The 23,082-nt window shown below is 34.5% G+C and overlaps 2 protein-coding genes across 3 annotated transcripts in view; both read right to left on the bottom strand.

Annotated features, from left to right (window-relative positions):
- LOC120351432 (tRNA dimethylallyltransferase-like) overlaps positions 1-11,470 on the bottom strand; it is a 91,872-nt gene extending 80,402 nt beyond the window's left edge. Inside the window, exon 1 of the mRNA XM_039428813.1 lies at positions 10,223-11,470. Coding sequence (XP_039284747.1) covers positions 10,233-10,610 — 378 coding nt within the window. The 5' untranslated portion in view covers positions 10,611-11,470 and the 3' untranslated portion in view covers positions 10,223-10,232. The remainder of the gene's footprint in view (positions 1-10,222) is intronic.
- The window catches only part of LOC111055765 (tRNA dimethylallyltransferase), a 114,103-nt gene that overhangs the window by 60,373 nt on the left and 30,648 nt on the right, over positions 1-23,082 (bottom strand). The window contains exons 2-4 of one of the 2 annotated variants that reach the window (XM_039428809.1): positions 16,848-17,055; positions 11,787-12,147; positions 2,765-3,966 (exon numbers count right to left, since the gene is read on the bottom strand). In XM_039428809.1, the coding sequence (XP_039284743.1) occupies positions 11,797-12,147; positions 16,848-17,055 (559 nt within the window). In that variant the 3' untranslated portion in view covers positions 2,765-3,966; positions 11,787-11,796. Of the gene's footprint in view, positions 1-2,764; positions 3,967-11,786; positions 12,148-16,847; positions 17,056-23,082 lie in introns of those variants that run through there. The other variant, XM_039428810.1, reaches the window with a different exon arrangement.

Raw genomic sequence — 23,082 nt, 5'->3', positions numbered from 1 at the left:
CCAAATTTATAGGTGACAAAGTCCAAGACATTATTCGGCGTATTCAGAATTATAAACCAAATTTTGGGGTTTTTGAAGAACTACTTAAACCTCAATCTTAAGAACTACTCCTCTCCTCAATCTTAAGATCGACAACTGGAGTTTCTACCTTCAACCTCCCCTCCTCAATCTTAAGATCGACATCTAGAGTTTCTACCTTCAACCTCCCCTCCTCAATCTTAAAATCGACAACTAGAGTTTCTACCTACAACCTCCCCTCCTCAATCTTAAGATCGACATCTAGAGTTTCTACCTTCAACCTCCCCTCCTCAATCTTAAGATCGACATCTAGAGTTTCTACCTTCAACCTCCCCTCCTCAATCTTAAAATCGACAACTAGAGTTTCTACCTACAACCTGGAAGCAAAGTGGAAGCTATGAACTTGTTGGGTAGAATTTGAACTTAAGTATCGATGAAATGGAGATAAATGGGAAAGTTGATTTTGATAAAAATAAGGGCCAATTTTAATTAATTAAAATCCATGCATTAATTACTGAAAATTTATTTGTGAGTCTGAGACTGATTTTGAGACTCCTTACTTCAAAATTACTCCATTTTGTGTCCAGGTCTTAGTAGGCACTAGCCCAGTGGTAGGCATTCCAGGTGATAAGTCCACAAAACAAGAAATTCAAAAATGTTATTCATTTGAATTTATCACCATTCATCACCCTAGTATTTCCAACATTATGTAGTAAAGTATTCACCTTGATCTGGGAAGCAGTTCTCAGGTTATGTTCATTGTAGCAGTATCCCTTGACCCGTCTGATAGCACATGGTCACTAACAGATTTGCTAAGAAGGTGAGTTCAATTTTATATTCTTTATGCTTCAGTTTTTTTCTTTTTCCGTATTTTTTTAACCCAATAACATTTCTATAATACTATTTTAATGATATAAAATGTCAGATTACATTTTAATATTAAAATTGCTTAGTACATTGGATGCCTTGTAATGTTAGGAAAAATAATGAAAAATGTTACGATAAATATTATCAAGTTAACTTGATAGAGAATTGATTTTGTAATTCAAACTTGTCGATCTTGTACCGCCAAAACAAAATTTTAAACTTGCCGCCTTTTAATGTCGATAAATCAGGTTGACTAAATGAACTCGATTGAATTGTAACAGTAGTTTATTTAATTTTTTATAAAGTTTTGACATTGTACAAATTAAATAACCAGATTATAACTTAAAATTTAACTTTTATTTGATTGATGCATTGAATTATATAACTCAGATTTCGGTAGCATTGAGATTTAGTTGCTCTAGGTAGAGGAAGTTCATGAAATATCCTGTTTGATCTGGTATCTTTTTCACCCGAGAGATCCACGAGATAGAACAAAAATTTGGTTGCTCTACATTTATTTGTAAAATTTTAATTAATAACTTGTCATTTCATTTATTTGTTTGATTAAATATAAAGTAGAAAATTTGTTTATTGAAATGTAAGTATTGAAAGTGTCAATTTAAATTTTTGAGGTGATGAAAATTAAATGTGGAATCTTGGGTAAATTCACGTGAGTAGAAATTTTAATTAATTTCATCTATTTGAGAAGATCAGTAAAATTTGATTATTATTTTAGAAATTAGGTCTTGTTGAGAGAAAAACATAATTCAGAGAATAGGTTTGGTAGTAATAAGTTTCTATTTTATTGTGTAAAATTCTTTTATTTCGTAACCTTGAAAAGTTTTCAATAAATGTAATCAGATGCAATGTATTTTATTTATTGCTAACGCATTATCAACTTAATGAAAATGGTAAATTTGTTAGTTTAGGATCCAGAGTAGAATGATGAATATTTTTATTAGACAAGAGGCAAAATCCTTCTTGGAAAATAAAAGTATCAAATAATTCTATCTCTGAAGTGGAATTTCGGTGCTACAATCAAAGTAGACACACGAAACGCTCCAGCCTACTATAGGGTCATCAAATTGCCTTCTATTAGAAAAAGATATAGGTATAGGACATCATTTAGGTATAGGTGTATGACAATTTAGTATAATAAAAAGAATGTTGAATTTTCATCTGAAAGTTGAATCGCAAATTAAGAAGCTTAATTTGGGGGATAATTGATTCCTGCTCCACAATAATTCATATTGTATTTCAAATTGCACACTCAAAGTACACCAACCAATAATCCCTATTATTGTATCAAACACAAATTTTTCATCAGTTTTTATATTGGTGAGTTTACTTATTACATTCTACAAATATTGAAAAAACATGTTTTTTCAACAGCATGAATTTTCAAATTTTTATATTAATATTGGCCTAATAGGTACCCTACCTACGTTCGCGATGATATGTTTTATGTACCATATTCATTTATTTACCGCCGTGATACGATATTATAAGATCCATAGGATCGTGGCAGTTTTCTTGACAGAACCTCTCAATAACGAATACCTCTCGGCAGCGAATTTTTTCTCGGGATAATCGACTTCGTTATACAGAGGTTCGACTGTAGTTCGTTTATTCTTACATTCAGCTTGACAATAACTGAACAGTATTGTGATTATTCACAGATCGAACACCATGCCTCCTGTAAAAGGGAAGATGTGGGCATACACTCAGGATGCAATGCTGGCTGCAGTTGGAGATGTTCGAAGAGGGAAGCCCATAGAACAGCTGCAAAACGTCATAATGTCCCTCGTCAGACACTGGACTACAAGGTGAAGGGTAAGACTCCCTTAACACGAAGAATGGGGCCTAAAAGTTCTCTCAACGAAGAAGAAGTGCTTTTACTTTGGATCAAGACAATGGCTGCAAGAGGATTTCCTGACAATAACTTTTATTTCAAAACATAAAACATGGCGACGAGTAAAATAATTTGGAAAAGTGGAAAACAGTTATTTTTAGCGTGGTTAACCGTCCGTGAAGTTGGATGTGTAGAGTAGAGGAGAAGGGGATAGAAAGAAACAAAGAGGTAAATGAACCATTAGAAAGAAATAATAATATAAGAGGTCAAAGAGAACGTAGGAGACCAAGACGGTTTGATGAATATGCTGTGGAATATGCTACATAATCATGTATTTGTATTATTGTTTAAAAATTTTGTATTATGTATGCTTCAATAGGCTTGTCTTATTATATTGTCTTCAATATATTCTTTTATATTGATGTCTAATAACAAACTTGAATTTAATTTGAATTCTGTAGTTGTCAATGATTGATTATGGCATATTCATGAGACAAGTTAGTTTTTATTTTATTTCAATAAGCTCTTCTTTGAGGGGGAGATGTTATAATATGATGTAGATGGCATTGGCAACTGGAAAGATGTAGCAGTTTTAAGGTTATGTTGAAAAAATGTAATGTTGTAATGTGTGTAGTTTTAAGGTTATGTTGAAAAAATGTAATGTTGTAATGTGTGTGTTTTTAATAAATTAGATCAAAGAAAGACAATTACTTTTATTTTAAAACATAAAACACTATAAAAGTAGCAGGGCCCAGGACCCTAAAAACCTGGTAGTGGCAGCACTACTGGAGAGAACTGTCATGCTCGCTACGCACGCCACAAGTGGTGACTTGGCGGTGGGATCCGAACTCTGAAAACTTAATCCAAGTATTTCAACTGTCAAAAAACAGTGAATCTTGTCTCCGAAAGATGATACAGAGTGGAGCTTTTTTTGATTTAAATTGCTTTTTTGATTTGCAGGTTGTGGCGTCACTGTTGGTCAAATTGAGAGGAGAGTGTGGGCGTTGATTATAGTGGTTGACTGGAAGTTTGTCTTCAGCTATTTTTCAGTTAACACCATGGAGTGGACACGTGAGGAGCGTTCATTTTGTGTTGGAGCGTATTTTTCAAATAAGCACTTGATCATTGCAGTGTTTCTTTTGCGTTTCGCTGTTCCTGGACGGCAATAAGTTGTAAATTGGGTGAATGATTCAGAACAGCAGGGAATGTGTCATCTGTACGAAGAGGACCTGTGAGAATTATTACATTATCACAAAACACGAACTAATTGAAGCAGCGGTATTGCAAGCACTTGCTCAAGAATTCATTGCAAGAAAACATCCATTTCAAGACTATGAAGAGTCCAGTGGAGAGAACGTCTTGAAATGCCAAGAGCAAGTGTTTACTTTCGATCAGAGCGGTTCGGAGATTGCGGTACCAAATTTCATTACTAAGCATTACTGCATTTTGAACCGTATTTTGAATGTGTGGACGTGATTTGTGCGCTGGTAAAAAACGTTCACTCAATATAGATGGATGGAAAGATAAGAAGTTACCAGCTCTTTGGAATTCTGGAAAAGAATAAACAAACAACCAAGGATCTGGCATCACAGTATCATCAAAAGAACTTCCAACTGCCGCCAGCTAGAGCGACCACTTATAATTATTTCTTGAAATTCAAACTTCATTTCTCAATTTTTCCCCCATGTATGTTTATTATAATTTTTGTTTTCATGAATAGTGAATACTCATTTTTCTATTATTTGATTTGATTGATATTTTTCTTTTACTTGAGTAGTTTATCTAATTTATTTTCTTAAATTTTATTACACTAGTTCCTAGATAAGTTTACCTTCCTCATCACGATCCTTCCTTTACAGTACATCCTCTTCTTACTTCCCAACTTCCCTTTGCATGCAAAAAAAATTTTTTCTCTTCCTCTTATCAGATTTGCTAATTTTGTTTCTTTGTAATGTACGATTCTATAATTTACTATGTATACTTATATAGGCACCTACTGAAAAACCTTCGGGTTTAGTGGGACCTCCAATGTAAATATTTTGTTCAATAAAACTTGATTGATTGATTGATTGATTGACTGAAGTACGTGGGTGTTCAGAAAAAACTGCAGCACAACAAAGTAGGCTGTAAAACTCTCACATTGAACTATGTACAAAGTTTATTCACTGAATTTTATAAGTTGGACTACAATGGTCAATCATTACTTTTGGCTGGTTGCATAGAAATTTGCGAGCTGCCACGCAGAAGAGCAGTCTACAAGGATGCAACATCTCAAAAGCTTGCTGCATTATATCATTGTTCATTATATGCCCCTCTCTTTATATTGCAGAAGCCACCACTGAGGGTCATGTGTCGACCACTGAGGCAACAAAACTGTTTTTGGAGGAGTACATGAAGAGGACACATAAATTCAGAAACTCTAAAATTAAAAATGTTACTCTACGGAGAGAAATCATAGAGTCATTTGAAACCCTTGGGTACTCGGAGATCACAGAAAAGATCTTCGATGACAAATTTAGAAGTTTGAAAAGAACATTCAAGCGAATAAAAAAACAACAATACTAAGTACTGGTAGGGGGACTATTAAGCCTTGGGAGTTTTACAATTTAATGTCAGATATATTGCAAGATGATACAACTGTCAGATGATACAAAGCATTTACTGTGAGCAGCCCAACATCCTTTGCCCTTCTCCCACATCAACATCCACTCCCTTCAACCTCGACAGCTTCACTTCTCCCGAATAATCCAACCAAAAGAAATCTTCCTGATGATGATCCATCTCCCCGTAAAAGGATGAGAGTGAAACCAAGTAGGGGATGGCAGAAGTTGAAGGAGCAAACGAGGGAGAGCTTGGAGCTAGAGAGAAAGAGGGTGAAAGCCCTACAGGGGATTGAGCAGGCCATTAAAGATTCGAATATTATTGAAAAGCAAAAGCTTGAAATACTAAAATTGAATCAAATATCAACACTGAAAAAAATGAGATAATTAAAAAGGCTTTAGAGAAAAGTGTTTCCAATACATATTTTTGAAATAAAAAAAATTAATTAATCCACTATCTCATAGAATGTTCTATGAGCAGTACTTTGAGATAAATTGTATCTGTCACCCCAGCAGCTAAGAATGTTTTCTGGTTTGCTCAACATCCAAACTGTCAAAATGGCTTTTTTCTCAAGAGGTATTTTTATATTTGCAGGGATGCCGAGCTAACAGGAAAGCCATGGAGTCATTCTTAAGAGGCTTACATGGTGAAATAGGAAAACAAACTTGTATCAAATTTCCAACAACCTTTAAAGAAGCAGTAACAACATCCATAGCAATTTTCAACCTAGATAGAAAAACCTTACAAAAAAAAACAGGAACCATCTAGAAAAGTATTTAGCACAAATGACTCAAAAAATTGTTATAAGTTTAGGAAGATCGGACACAGTGCTAGAGATTGTAGGAAGAGAGTTGTACACACTGACACTCAACAAGTAGGCAATAGTTGTGTACCAATCCCAAACAATGATCTGCTTGAGCCTCCCTTTAATCCAATAGACACCACTTCATATGATCCGATCCTACATGCTCTGTAATTCTGGGTCTCTCCCTATAATAATCAGCTCCCTTGAACAATAATATCATAGATAACATTTGTAGGAATTGAATTATTTGGGCAACCAACGAACGAGCTTCATAATTATTGTGGATATGTTATAGTTTATAAGTGGGGCTACATGTAGGCTAAATTTGTTGATATCAAGAACTTTTCCTTGACAGAATATAATATTCTAGATTGGATAAAATCCATTTGGAAGTTGTTGAATACAGTATTCTCACAAATTTGAGGTACAATACAAGATTATAGATTCGTATAAATCAGATAGATTGATATTAACAATAATTAACATAACATCTGAAACGTATTGTCTTAAAGTAGTGTGTATATATTCATGTAATTGGTTAAAAATATGCGATCCTTCGATCGAAAATCTTCAATAATTATTGTGATTATTTTTCAAGATTAGAGAGAAAGCAGTATGTGATTTCATAACCTTAACGTTTGGGCAACATTAACATTTTATCAAAATTAAGAGAAATAGTACAGGCTCAGCCTAGTTTTTCCTCCAATGTCTTGATTATATTATGATTATAGTGTTTTGTACAATAAATGAATAAATAAAATAACAGAATAAATTCAAGGACGCTCAGTCTAAATCCACAATCATCATGCCCCTCATCTATCTCAATTTCCAAGCTACTTTATGTTTACTGACTACCGGAGAATAATTCTTCCATTTTGAAGTTTTGAAACGTTTTCAAGTTATAGTTTTTTACCAATCATTAAAAAATCACTCTTTTCAATCTTTCAGACCGTTTTGGAGGTAGACAGTGTCTGAAATCCATGCAAGGGCGTTACAAACGACAGCATCACAAATCTGGACCAACCTTTTCCAATTTTTGCGAGTTAGCTGACGAAATTTTCGCAGCAAATTGAATGAAAGATGACGAACTTCATCAGCCTTCATTGGATTGGATTAGCTGCTGCTACTGAGAAAAAGGACCGCTTTTGACACGCGCTTATAATCAGAATCAAGTTTCAAAAAAGAGTTAGAGGAGTCAAAAGAGTTGAAGTGATGAGAGAGGGTGAAACTCGCAAAAAAAGTAAAAAAGAACTCGGGGTTAGAGGGAAAAAACTTTCTGACATTCTTGGAAGGAAGCTATCCTTGAGCTATCTGGAAATAATTATTCTATTATTTTAATTTCTTCTATTTTTCAGTATGTAATCAATTCACAGACGAAATCATTTTATGTTAAATACATTAGTACGCTTTATGCTAATACCCAATTTCATGTCTTATTCATATTCTCTTTGATTGTATACATACAATTAGAATAGAATAGAATAATATTATATACGGTGATTGTATTATTTATCCGCATTTAATTATTGCTAAAATAATTCTTATCGAACTGAATGTCTTGGATTGACAACCACGAGTTCACCAAGATAACCAGATACCAGTTTTGGTTGAAACACTATTGTCAAGTTTCCTTCAACTAAAACTGAAGAACAGAGCAGCGCAAAATAAAATAGTCATCAGCAAGCGCCATGATTGGCAGATGAATGACGTATTAAGAAGGTTAAATCCTACCTACTTCAACTTTGCTTCACATAATCTAGTTTGCACGCATATAAAATATTTCGAAATTGGAAAATAATATGCTTGCACTATTGATCGATCAGAATAGAGTAGACAAAATTCCTGCTTCTCAATAAATCCGTGAAAATATTATCGGTTCTTCAATGAGTATTCACAGATAGGCAGGCAAACACTTGTCTGTCAATGTGTGAACTGAACCAATGGTATTGTCACGGTCAAGGTTTCTGGCCAGCAGAGCCAAAATCCATTGGAAACAGTGTTTTATCAGATTTAATCCGATTCACGGTATCAAGTACTGGCTATTGTCTGTATATATCGTAACGTCTGGCTATAGATATATATCGTAACGTTGATATCCGATCTTACTGAAACGGTGACGCAAAATACAACGGATACAAAAGATACAAAATACGGTTACAACTTTATGACGTTAGTGTATCCTGAACTCTCAACGACCGACATATTTTTCAATAATAAATGAATAGCCGTCCGCAGTTTGATATGTACTTGATAATGTACTGTATTATGTACTATAAGTATTAGATTGATAGGGCCTACTGGTTATAGTTTTTGTATTGTCGCAGGAATGAATCATGCAAACGGACAGAGCGGGCAGAGCAACAGAGCCACAGGCACACACCACCATCCGAGTCGAAGGAGGCGGTCATCTAGAAGGATCATGCAGGAGACGACACTGCCTGAGAGTCAACACAACAGTTATTAAAAATCGCTTAGAGTTAAAAAGTGATCATTATGTAGTGGGGCGATAATGATTAGCAAGTTAAAAACTTTACGTAGGAGAACTTCATGATAGCGCAATGTGTTAATATGGACTATGCTTTGCTCTGTTCCAATAATTATTGTTTGTCAACCTAGACAGATTCAATATTCAACTGTATTACTGTGATACTCTCACTCCTTGAATTTTATGTGATGTATTTTCTAAATGCCAACCTTGTACATGGTCCGAAACCGAACTTGCTACCCACAATACTTCTTAACCATATCGTTGTTACGTCCCATCCATATCTTTCCCTGCAACTTCTACCAACCTTGTACTTGATGCAAAACGTGGTTGGAATCTGGCATTCCCTGGCACTGATACCGACAGCAGCCTAGTAAAGCCAACTCCTGCAGCTACAAGCACTGTTACCGTACAGCGCCTTTTTACAACTATCTATGAGTACCCGTGTTTTCTATGCATTCCAGGATGTTTATTTATTTAAAATGTTACATGTTTCAAAATGGTGTAGCATTTACATATGTAATCCTGTTACACGTGGTAGCGTAGATAAGAATGACGATCCCCTCCTCCCTGAGGATGGTCATCATCCGGCATTGTGTGTAGAGTGATTAGTGAATGTCATTTTTTTAGTAAACAGTCTAAATTAAAACTTTTCTGTTTTAACATGTTTGGACTGAAAATTGGACCTGAATTCAAGTGTATGGAATATAACCTACTTTTTGGACTATTTATAGAATATAAATCAAAATTCGGGGAAGAAACAGTATTGGGCTGTGCCTGTTAGTCCTTCCCCAATCATTTTACAGAATTGTGTTCTGTTTATCAATAAATAAATAAGGAGCAAACCTCGGTGCCCCGATATTTTATTTAATAATTATACTATAAGAAAGCAGGGCCCAGGAGCCTAAAAACATGGTGGTGTCAGTGCTACTGAAGAGCTATGTCATGCTCGCCATGCACGCCACATAATTTTATAAAATACATAGTGACATAGCCTATCTTCAGGCTAAATAAATTGATTGATTGAAAAGTAGGGAGAATACTGTTGGATAGTGGGAGTGATTAGTGAAGGAAAGAGAATTGGGCCTCTCTGTCTTCGAGCGAAAAGTGTTAAAAGTTGGCTTCATTTTAAAAGTAATAACTCTCGGACTATAGGATTGTTTTTTACCTTCTTACAGACTCACCTACCCTAGTAAGAGTAGACACTGTAAGCTTTCTATGGTTTAATACAATATTAATTTTACATAACCTACCCTAAACCATTCAGGGTTTGAAGATCATTGTTGTTTCAGCTCTTCTAATCTACTAAACTACCCCATAGTGAGGGATGAAATGTAACCTTTCTTTGGTGTAATCAAGTATCAATTTCACCCAGCCTACCCTGAACATTTCAGGTAACTGTCTTACAGACTAACCTACCCCAGTAAGGGTTGACAAGTAACCCTTCTTTGGTGTAATCAAGTATCAATTTTATCTAACCTAGACTGAACATTTCAGGTATCTGTAGACTGTCTTATAGACTAACGTACCCCAGTAAGGGTAGACATTGCTACCTTTCTTTGGTCTAATCAAGTATCAATTTTACCCAACCTACCCTGAACCTTTCAGGTGACTGTAGACTGTTGTTGTTGTTCGAGCTCCAGTAGTTTGCGTCTCTTTTCAGCTTTCTGGTGCTTGGCGGATTTGAGGTGATCGTTGAGCTGCAACTCCCCTATGAATATCCGATCGCAGACGTCGCAGTGGCGCACCTCGTGTTTCTGCTTCAGAACTTTGGTGATGCTTTCCTCGCTGGAGGCGACAGAAGTTGCTGCCTCCACTGCCATTGGCTGCAGTCGCACCGCCCCCGCCTCTCGACCGCCCCCAATCAGACTCATCACCACCTCCATGGCCGGCTCCAGGACTTGCTCTGTCCAGTGCTCCACGTCCGATGTGTCCAGCTTGTAGACGGGCGGTACCTGCACAATTAAACATACTTTATACATCTCGTCAAATTATCTCCCAGCAATAAATGAATTGCAAGAAACAGTTGGAAAATTTATTCATCAAAAGATACATTTTTTACAGAACAATAAATATATAGTATACAAAACAAAGATAATGAATCAATACAAATCCTTCAATATTCATAATCAAAAATCAATATAAACTTTGAAATTCAGTTTATACCTATTCTGATCAAGCATAAAATGTTTATAGGCTACTATTTGCTTCAAGTGGGGTTCGGTTGTCATGTCTTACATATAATTATTTTAATGAGAGGATAAGACCTTTTTTCATGAATATTCACGGGGTTTTGTCCTCAATACAATTTTCTTCATTTGAATAGAAGAACTAATCACTTTAAATTGATAATTTCTCTAAAATCCATCAAGGAAGGAAATCGACTGATCAATTAGGGATATTTTCATTGATTAGCATATAGAAAAGTTGAAATTGTTAAATAATTTCTAGAGTAAGATTTCTCTAGTTTCATAATGAATAATCTACAAATAATCATCATTGGTTGAATCGTTGGATTTATTTTGATATAAGCGAACATTAAAAATATGAAAATTCTCATTATTATAGTCATTTAAATAATAATAGTTAAATATAATGATTATTTTCAAGATTATTATCATGCTCTTCTATCACAATTATTATTAAAACCAAATTGGCAAGGGACGGATTGGAGACATTCATCAATTCTCTCAATTCTCGATTTTATAAATGAATTTCAGCTATTAAGGAAGATTGATATGTTCACATACAGAAATACATCACCAGAAATGTACAAGTGTTTCACAGCTTTCCAATTTACTCACCTGGGAAAATAATCTGATAAATTGCAAATCGGAATTATTAACACAGTGATTCGTTTCATACTCTTGGGACAAGCCCGGAAAAAGAAGAACAGTTATTGAGTAAGTTGAACAACGGCACATTGAAAATAAATTTCACCCAGCCTACCCTGAACATTTCAGGTGACTGTAGACTGTCTTACAGACTAACCTACCCCAGTAAGGGTTGACATGTAACCTTTCTTTGGTGTAATCAAGTATCAATTTTACCCTACCTAGACTGAACATTTCAGGTGTCTATAGACTAACCTACCCCAGTAAGGGTAGAGATTGCAACCTTTCTTTTGTCTAATCAAGTATCAATTTTACCCAACCTACCCTGAACCTTTCAGGTGTCTGTAGACTGTTGTTGTTGTTCGAGCTCCAGTAGTTTGCGTCTCTTTTCAGCTTTCTGGTGCTTGGCGGATTTGAGGTGATCGTTGAGCTGCAACTCCCCTATGAATATCCGATCGCAGACGTCGCAGTGGCGCACCTCGTGTTTCTGCTTCAGAACTTCGGTGACGCTTTCCTTGCTGGAGGCGACAGAAGTTGCTGCCTCCACTGCCATTGGCTGCAGTCGCACCGCCCCCGCCTCTCGACCGCCCCCAATCAGACTCATCACCACCTCCATGGCCGGCTCCAGGACTTGCTCTGTCCAGTGCTCCACGTCCGATGTGTCCAGCTTGTAGACGGGCGGTACCTGCACAATTAAACATACTTTATACATCTCGTCAAATTATCTCCCAGCAATAAATGAATTGCAAGAAACAGTTGGAAAATTTATTCATCAAAAGATACATTTTTTACAGAACAATAAATATATAGTATACAAAACAAAGATAATGAATCAATACAAATCCTTCAATATTCATAATCAAAAATCAATATAAACTTTGAAATTCAGTTTATACCTATTCTGATCAAGCATAAAATGTTTATAGGCTACTATTTGCTTCAAGTGGGGTTCGGTTGTCATGTCTTACATATAATTATTTTAATGAGAGGATAAGACCTTTTTTCATGAATATTCACGGGGTTTTGTCCTCAATACAATTTTCTTCATTTGAATAGAAGAACTAATCACTTTAAATTGATAATTTCTCTAAAATCCATCAAGGAAGGAAATCGACTGATCAATTAGGGATATTTTCATTGATTAGCATATAGAAAAGTTGAAATTGTTAAATAATTTCTAGAGTAAGATTTCTCTAGTTTCATAATGAATAATCTACAAAAAAATAATCATCATTGGTTGAATCGTTGGATTTATTTTGATATAAGCGAACATTAAAAATATGAAAATTCTCATTATTATAGTCATTTAAATAATAATAGTTAAATATAATGATTATTTTCAAGATTATTATCATGCTCTTCTATCACAATTATTATTAAAACCAAATTGGCAAGGGACGGATTGGAGACATTCATCAATTCTCTCAATTCTCGATTTTATAAATGAATTTCAGCTATTAAGGAAGATTGATATGTTCACATACAGAAATACATCACCAGAAATGTACAAGTGTTTCACAGCTTTCCAATTTACTCACCTGGGAAAATAATCTGATAAATTGCAAATCGGAATTATTAACACAGTGATTCGTTTCATACTCTTGGGACAAGCCCGGAAAAAGAAGAACAGTTATTGAGTAAGTTGAACAACGGCACATTGAAAATAAATTTCTGGTTCATGAATTTCAACACTTCTTCACACACAATGGATAGTGGACCATTGCTGCCACTGCGATTTACTTCATAAAAAAGGTTATGGTTTAAAGGTTTAATTTATTGATTCAGTCAACTTTAGCCTATTCACTTTCCTATAGAGTTGAGTTTTGGATTCGAGCTTATTCAAGTAAATGGATTTTTACAAGATATCAAAGTAGCAATAGCCAATACGATAAAGGAAAACTGAATATTTTGTTTGCTACTAACAGTAAACTACATTTAAAAAAAGTTAATTGAAAGTTTAGAATTGTCTTGTTTCCGTGAATTTATTCAGTTATTATTTAATTTTATTAGTTATATTAAATCATCATCAACCAAAGTCGACATAAACTTCAGGTTCGTCATTCATTTGAAAATCGGGAATGCAGTTCTTGAATAATTTGTATTCGATTTGGATTCAGACATAAGACGTTCATCATTCATCAATATTTTTTCAAAATCCAATTTATGGATGTATCATGCTAAGTTGATCTCCATGATTAAGTTCAGATCATCTCTAATGAGCTAATAAAAAGTTTATTTTTAAAAACATAATATTATTAGGCTAAACATTATTACTTCATAATTTGTTTTGATCAAGTGAGCTATTACCCTTCTCACTATTTTCACAATTTTTGATGTTGCATGATAAATTTCATCTCTGTTATTGAGTCCAGATCATCTCTACTAAGCTAGTAGAAAAATGTTATTCTCTCATACACAGTGGCGGTGCTTGACCTGAACAGTTGGGTGGGCCAGTGGTGGGAATTGTTGGGGGTGTGGCTGGGAAGGAGGGGTGCTTTATAAAGCATATTCAACTTTACAAGTTGTTACGCAGGTAGTCTATAAACTAAACTTTAGTTTAAAGTAAACTAAACTAAACTTTATTATTCTATTTGGAGGCAAGAAGATTAGTTTGATGTTTTTTGATTGAGCGAATTCGATTAGTTACCTCGTTGCTATTGTTAGTTAGCGAGACCACCCTCGCAGCCCATTCTTCTAAAAAACTAAACTAAACTTTATTATTCTTTAAACTAAATTAAAACAACATAATGTGCAACTCACCAAAAGGCTTGTCAAAGTAGACCTAACCTCATTTAAATCAAGATCACCGCACACACTAATATAGCACTTCACAATAAAATCACGCCTTTGAATTCACAACCGCAATCACTACAGTTGGATTATTGCTAATTAATCTATGCAAATATTAGCACAAAAGTAGTTGAAAGTATTAACTTGTTAACTTTATAAAATAATAAAAAGCCTGTTGCCAATTCGGATGCAATTCACATTTTACATGATGGCTGGCATGTAAACAAGCTATGCTAGCGCTCAGCAGTCTGAGCGAGAATGGTGTGAATCAACGTGCAATGGGCCAGCTCAATCTGGCCCACTTGCTCCGTATATCAATGCATTGCTGCCAGCCATTCTAGCGTCGCTGGCTTGCGTTGTCTTGCCAATACGTTTTTATGAGAGCTAGAAGGGCCTGATTTCTGGGGCCCTTCAATGTGCTACGTAATGATTCGTGGCCATCGTTGAACTCGTACATATTGTACTATGTCCACGGATACATTGCATGGTATTTCAACGAGCATTTTTACCAGTTGATAGTTCAAAATTAATTTATATTGTATTTTATTCAATAATAATTAGCCACATAACCTAAAGCATTTTAAAATGTATTTTACTGTTTCATTTGGGTGGGCCGGCCCACTTGGCCCTTATGGAAGCGCCGCCACTGCTCATACATATATATTACTTCATAGTTCAAGTGACACCTTATTACCCTTCTTACTATTTTTCAAGACAGGCTAGTTTTTGATTTGCTGTATTAAATTAATTGATATTGCCACTTCAACATATAGAATCATCTGTATTAGTGTCTTAAAACAGAGAGGAAAGTAGGCTACTGTTTTAATCAATCGGAAAGCTATTAATTGTCCTATTACACTATAGTGAGTTCCACGTTATGATGGCAGTATTTGATAAACATTGGTATTAATTGCTATCCTTGTTTATCATTCGACAAAACAGATAGCGATATCCTACTCTAACTCAGCAACGTCGCCAGATCGCTTTTTAGAATGTAGAAATATAATTATTTATTAACAAGTATAAAACTTCATTAAGAAATATATATATATTTTCTTGACAAATAAAATATAATTGATTATTCAAATCAAGAATAAACAGTTAATCCTACATCACATATAGCGGTATCAGCTATTCTGTGATATAACGGAGGAGATGATAAGCCGTCGGTCCTGACTACCTAAAATGTAGACGTTATCTCTCATCATTATCCCTCTCACTCATTACCCAAACACAAGCCTAAGAGCTTATGTGGGCTTCACCCTCTGTATTATTAAAAATTCGACTGAGTTACTGTAAATGTTGTATAACTACTGTTTATAATGAAATAAAAACACACATATATTGTCAAATTATACAGTGCTATTTGGTACAGAACCATGGTATTGACCAATTTGACAATATAAGTGTATTTTTATCTCAGTATTATTATTATTATCTGTAGAATGAAGTGGCAAGGCGGAGAATCGTCAACGCCTTTCTCCTATCTTCCTCCACTGCCATTATAACGAGGAGATCACTATTATAGTTGATAATATATTGAGAATTGAATTCCAATCTCTGTGAAACATCATACTGTATTGCATTGTGATGATCTGTTACTTTCAGAAATACCTGATACAATAATCCTATAGTGAGGTCCACGTTATAATGGCAGTACAATTGACAATACTGTTGATGTCCTTTTCTATCATACAACAAAACGGATAGCGCTATCTCTCTCTAGCTTTGCAATGTTATCAGTTTGCCAGAATATTTTATTTTTACTTTTGACAGTGACTGTACAAAAGTAACTCAGCCGCCATTTTTTTTCTTCATTCTATCAAAATACTTAGGTACACAAGTCGTATAATTGATTTAAAATGTATTTTTGAAACAATTAAATATATTTTTTTCATAATTTGATTCAAAAATTTGCTTTCATAACTGAGATCATATTTTTATTTTTATACAAACCGGATATGGCGGCTAATTTAAAAAGCTGATACACCAATCTGAATTTCAAAAAAACAGAAATTAAGTTATTAAGAATTTAGGTATTCTATTTAAAAAGCTGTGATACACCAATCTGAATTTCAAAAAAGCAGAAATTAAGTTATTAAGAAATTAGGTATTCTATTCCAATTGCTTTCAAAAATTATAGAAAAATAGAAATCCTTCTTGAAATAAGTGATTTCATTGGAAATAATTCTGAAATAATCCTTCAATTATAATTTATACCGGTACGAGTAGGTCTAACCTAAACGTGTAGGCTAACTGAAGTATAGGATGGTTAGTTATCAACTTTTAAAATGTCATTTCAGGTATTTTAATTTGTGTTTCTCATACGTTAATGTCTAAAATATATTTTCGTGATTAATTTGACATTAAATTGATTATTTTATCAAGGAAATTATAATTATTATTAGATCAAATTTAATGGGATAAATTGAGTAACAGCTGTGTACACTCAGTGGCAATATGGAGAGACTTGGCAACGTTTTCTCCTATCTTTCTTCACTGCCATTATAACGTGGACCTCACTATAGCTTGATTTACCAAAGAGTGAAAGATTTTTTAAATTGATTTTGGTTTTTAATTAGATTGTTTTATCACCTCTCTCGTTATACAACTCAGAAACCGATTTCTGACCCACTTATTTTGACTCTTGACATAGCGCTTAGTGTCAATGCTGAATGTTTTGCGTCCTTCATTGAACATCTTCAGGCCTTCAGGTCCGCTTCTCTTCTCATCGTCCAGTCGCAGATAACTGCTGAAGTTTCGGAAGCCAATGGATTGGAATATGCCCTTCGTATATTCAACACTGCAAAAAACAAAACACTGTTAATTCCTCCAGCATATACAATCTATTAAATATGAAATAGTTTACAATAAAATCTATTGTTTACAATAATAATAGAATCAACAAAACGGATGAACTTTTATTTCACGCATTATTTTGAATCTTCACCTCTGCTGACTTGAAAGCAACTTTTTAAGCCCTTGCATCTTCACGAGTCATTGTAATTCTGCATACATGAGTCTTTGCTATTTTCGTAGATTCTATTCTATGTAACTTGAAGGTATAGGCATAGATCGTAAGCTAACCAAATAATATCTCATTGAAGCTGAAGATTCAGGCACTAAATATGTACTGCATTTTTAAAATGACTGTGTAATCTAGCATAGAAAGCAGGTTGAGCGAATTCTCTAGCTATCCTCTACTTATTGTAGTCTTAAATATGTTACTTGATCACCATTTTAGATGGAACATTCAATCTATTCATATTCATTTATTATTGAACAAATTGAAAATAAAAAACAGGCACTAGCTCAAAACTTCTTCTCTACTCAAATTTAGTCCAATGTATAACAGGAATTAGAATCAATCAATTTATTTCAATACTAACATAATATAAAGTAACAGCGAATACATAAAAATGTGGAATAATAGTGAACAGTCCTAGGCATAAGCCCAGATGGGGTGAACTACTCCTGATAAAACAAAATTGAAATTCTCAGAGGAGAAAGAATCCATAAGATTTATGTCAACATAATTCAATTATTAATACAGCATTTTTCAGTTATCAGTGATGATTTAGTGAAGTATTCTTATTCAATTTGAGTTTCAACTTTTATCAATTGTAAATTCCTAGTTTATACATATTTTGGATTCAAAATTAGACAAAAATCATGAAGTGTAAACATAACCTATTTTTGGGACAATTTCTATCTAAATTTGGGAAAGGAACAGTTTTGGGCTTTAAGCCTGTTGTTCCTCTCCCAATCATTCATAGAGTAAAATATTGTATGTATCAAAGTAAAAATAAATGAATAATGGTTCATGTTTGTTGAACTCTTTTCCTCTCTATTATACCGGATAATGAACCGTAAAGCCCACACCAATTACATTTCTCGAATTTTCTAATGTAGAATATTAGAAATAAATAAGTCTCAAAGATTAATACTCAACGTGTGTAATCTCTATTAAAACATGTAGGATAGAGTGAATTCCAATCAACAAACTATTAAATATTATAACTGATTTATGTCATCTGTTTTGCATAACATCTGGTTTCTGGTATACTACATCTTCCCCCTTTCTTCTTAAGTTCAATCTGCATATCGCAGTTGATCTGCGTGGCATCTTCTCATCGTTTCCTCAACATTCACTAGGTATGAGTATAGTCCATTTACTTTAACGATTTTTCCTTTTTTGTAGCCTTTGCCTGATCTGTCTAGTACCCATACGCCATCGCCCTCTCCGAACACCTTTGCGTTGACTCTCGGCTTGCTGTTCCCTTGTCTAACTAACTCTTCGTCTACTCTGTCGTTAACATCTGGTAGTAATATATCTATTTTGCAGCGTAACTCGCGACCGAACATCATAAAAGCAGGTGTTTTTCCCGTTGCTCTCTTTGGGGATGTTCTATGAGCGAATAAAAATTTATTTAGTTTTTCTTGTAAGGTGCCAGTACTTCCTTTTGAAATTCCCATACGTTCTTTGAACGTTCGTACACAACGCTCCGCCAATCCATTGCTTTTTGGGTGATATGGGGTGATACGTGCATGTTTTATGTTCAGTTCTTTGCAGAAATTTTGGAATTCATACGAAGTCAGTTGAGGACCGTTGTCACTTACAATTATTCTTGGGTAGCCAAATTTAGAAAATAGATCTTGTAATATATTGATCGTGGATTTTGTTGTGGTTGTTGACATGGGTATTACTTCGAGCCATTTCGATCTAGCATCTACAACGACTAACCACATTTTCCCTAAAAATGGTCCTGCGAAATCTATGTGGATTCTAGACCACACTTCTGTTGGAAGAGTCCATGAGAAAAGTGGCATCTCAACATCTCTGTTTCTGTTTTCTTGACATGTGGTGCAGTGTTTTACATGTTCCTCTAAATCTTTGTCCAGTCCAGGCCACCATACTTGGAATCGTGTTTTTCCTTTCATTGCTACAATTCCTGGATGACCTTCATGAAGAATTTGTAGTACTTTTGTTCTTAATCTTGTGGGTATGACTAAACGACCCGACCAGAGGAGTATGCCATTTTCAAATGATAGTTCTTCTCGTTTATTGTAATATGGTAGTAGTTCTTTGTTTACATTTGTATCTGTTGTCCAACCACTTCGGAGATAGTTTGTAACTTTTGCAAGTGTTGTGTCATGTTTTGTTGTTTCTTGTAAGCTCTTTGTTGATAATGGTATATCTTGAAATCGAAGGTGGAAAAGATGTGCTCTATTGTTTTCCCCTAACTTTTCGTTTTTTGACTTCAATACATTTTCCAAAGGAAACCTTGATAGCATACCCGCCGTTGCATTATCTGTACCTCTGTGATAATTTATTGAGTAGTCGTATGAGCTCAAAATTAAAGCCCATCTAGCAATACGGTTGGAAACAACTTTTGGAATAGAGCCATTTTCACCGAAAACTTTCACTAAAGCTTTATGATCAGTACGAATCTCAAAGTGTCTGCCATAGAGGAAATGTTCAAAACGTGTTACTCCGAAAATTAAACCTAATGCTTCTTTTTCAATCACACTGTACCGTTTTTCAGCTTTGTCAAGTCGTCTTGATGCGAACAAAATTGGCCTTTCAGTACCATCAGTATATCTGTGAAAAAGAGCTGCACCTAATCCGACTTCACTTGCGTCTGTGGCAAGAATTAGAGGAAGTGATTCATCATAATGAGCTAAAGTATCTGATGTTGTTAATAAATGTCTTAATTTTGTAGCGATTTGTTCATGTTTTTTATCCCAGTGCCAATTTGCTCCTTTTTGAAGTAATTTGTGTAACGGAACGCACAGTGATTGTAAATGTGGAACAAATTTACTGTAGTAGTTGATTGATCCCAAGAAGGATCTTAGTTCTTTGACATTTTTCGGTGATGGCATATCTTCTACGGCTTTGATGTGTTCAGTTGTGGGGTGTATACCTGTTTGATCTATTCTGTGTCCCAAATAGTTTACTGATTCCTCAAACCATTTACATTTTGTGGTTTGTACTCGAAGTCCATTGTTTTCAAAACGTTTTAACACTTCCCTGACTCTGTTAATGTGTTCTTCTCTTGTGGGAGCTGTTATTATTACATCGTCTAAAAGACATGCAACGCCTTCCAAGCCAGCCAAGATTTGATCCATTTTACACTGAAAAGCTGCTGTTGCTATTTTTATCCCAAAAGGAAGGCGTGAATATCTGAAAAATCCTTTATGAGTAGAAATAGTGAGATACTTTTGTACAGAAGTATCAACTTCCATTTGTAGATATGCATCCTTCAAATCAATAATTGTGAATTCTTTCCCTCCTGTAAGTTTTGAAGTGATTTCTTCAAACCTAGGTAGGGGATAGTTGTCTGGACTTATAAACTTGTTTTCGGTGGTTTTAAAATCAGCACATATCCGGACTGCTCCTTTAGGTTTCACCACAATAACTATTGGTGAGGACCATGTGATAGGTTCTTCACTTGTGTTTACAGGTGATTGTACATTACTGTCTACTGAACGTTGTAGTTCCATTTCTACTGCTTTTCTTAAGGAAAACGGGAATGGACGTGGTTTTGCAACTATTGGTATGGCATTTTTTGACATGTGGAAAAGTACCTTGCAGTTCTTTATTGTTCCCAGATTTGGATTGAAAACATCAGAAAAATCTGTGATTATTTTATTTACCAAAACTGAGTTCTTTTTTTGTGGAGAGCTTATCGTTTTTTTACAGAGCATATTTCAGCACCGGAGGTAAGGGTAGATTGAATTTGAGGACCCAATTAAGTCCAAACAAAGGTATGTCATCTTTCTTTATAACAATTACTGGTAATTTCCTGGAGTCACCAAAAGCATTGACATTTATATGTGTTTCTCCAAGTGTTTCAATGTCAATCCCTGTGTATGCCGTGAGGTTTCTTGTTGGTTTTAAAATGGGACTTCCAATTTTTTTCCATAATTTCTCGTTAATAACGCTGTAAGCGGCACCTGGATCATACAGCATTTTCACTGTGTTGTTGTTGAGTTTAACGTTCACCATTACTTTACAGCCTTTTTCCAGAGTTCTTATATGTTCAATATCGGAAAGTGACAGGTTGTCATCTTCTATTGATAAATTTTCGCGGACCTGATTTATCTGTTTGTCTTTTACAATTGTAGCGTTCCCTACTTTTAGAATGCTCTAGCAAAATGGTTCTTACCTCCGCAAGCTTTACAAAATTTGTTATTTGCAGTGCATATGACACCATCAGAATGTCGCCGGTTTCCACAACGGAGACAATGTGTATTTTTGTTCAATTTTAGAGTAGATTTCTTTTCATATTTTTCGTTGTACTTTTGAGGGTTAGATTCCATTGCCTGATGTTTATCAGAAATTTTTACTCTATTCAAATTTGTAGAACTGTTTTTAATTTCTTGCTGTTGAAGGTTAACCGCGGCTAACGTTACTAATTACGGCACAATTGTAGCCCCACTATTTTTGAAGATATCAACTCAATTTTTTTTTAAATGAAAGAGGAAGAAAAAATAGGTGTCGCTAGACTAATTTCAACTCAAAAAAATAATTCTAAATAATAATAAAGGAACTTCGAAAATCTCACATGAACTAACCTTATTTTCAGTACTTTTACTCTTTATTTACTGTTGAAATACTTGTATCTTGTATTTTTTGCTCATTTCTAATGAAAATTTAAATAAAATTTGTCTCAGAATGTTATTATTTTATAGTAAATAATTTATATTACGGTACTTTAAACGATTACGATAGTATCAATACTGTGATAGCCTGTGACGTAGTTCATTGGTGCAGGATAAATCGATGTTTATCGATGGTGAATAGGATTATCAATTTATTGATATCGATAATTTCCTCTACGAAGCTCCTGCATCGATTTCAAGTATCGATTTCGGATTTTGATTTTAGTTTCCTATTGCTTTACAATAATTTTATATAAAAACAATTTAAAATATAAAAATATAGAAAATTCTCAAACTTTTAATCATAATTTTTATCTTTATTTATTATATTCTATAAGAATAATGAATCAATAATATATTTTTTTTAATTGTTGAACATGATTATTTTCAACTTATTTCAACATGGTATAACTGCATCAGCTTTCAGAGGATAAATTCAATTTCTCGTGTGTGGATTGTAGAATGAAAGTTTGATATGTTGAAGTTATAATTTTTATAAATAAAAATGGCTGGTGAAAAAGTGAATCTGGTGAATATAGAAAAGTGGAGTGATGAGGGGAAATTGTTGATTGATAAGTGTATGGAATGGGGAATTTTGAAGCATATTATAGTTTGTTCAGCTTATGGTCGGGATGAATGTAAAATGACATTACGGAAGTGTAATTCTGAAACAGACGGCTATAAATGGTATTGCAATAATTACAGATCTGAGAACAAGAAGAAAAGGAAAAGATGTGGTTATTCTGTGAATCTTAGACGAGGAACTTTTTTTGAAAAGTCAAAACTTCCATTGTGGAAAATTATAGGTTTCATATATTTGTGGACAAAAAATGTAGCCGCAAAAGTGATCATTGATGAGTTCGGCATTTCAAATCGGACAGTTGTTGACTGGTGTTCATTCTGTCGGGAGGTGACTTTTGATTTTGCAGTATTGAGAAAGAAAAAAATTGGAGGACCTGGAAGAAAAGTTCAAATTGATGAGAGTAAATTTGGAAAGAGAAAATATAATCGGGGGCGGGCTGTTGAGGGTCAGTGGGTGTTTGGAGGCATCGATGAGCTTTCTGGAGAGGTTTTCATGGTGGCTGTTGAGAACCGGTCATCAGATACCCTGATACCTATTATCAAAGAGTACATCAAACCGGGCTCAACAATCGTGTCGGACTAT

The sequence above is a fragment of the Nilaparvata lugens genome, chromosome 5 (assembly GCF_014356525.2).
Source record: "Nilaparvata lugens isolate BPH chromosome 5, ASM1435652v1, whole genome shotgun sequence".
Taxonomy (NCBI): domain Eukaryota; kingdom Metazoa; phylum Arthropoda; class Insecta; order Hemiptera; family Delphacidae; genus Nilaparvata; species Nilaparvata lugens.
This window is presented reverse-complemented; position numbering and strand designations above follow the sequence as displayed.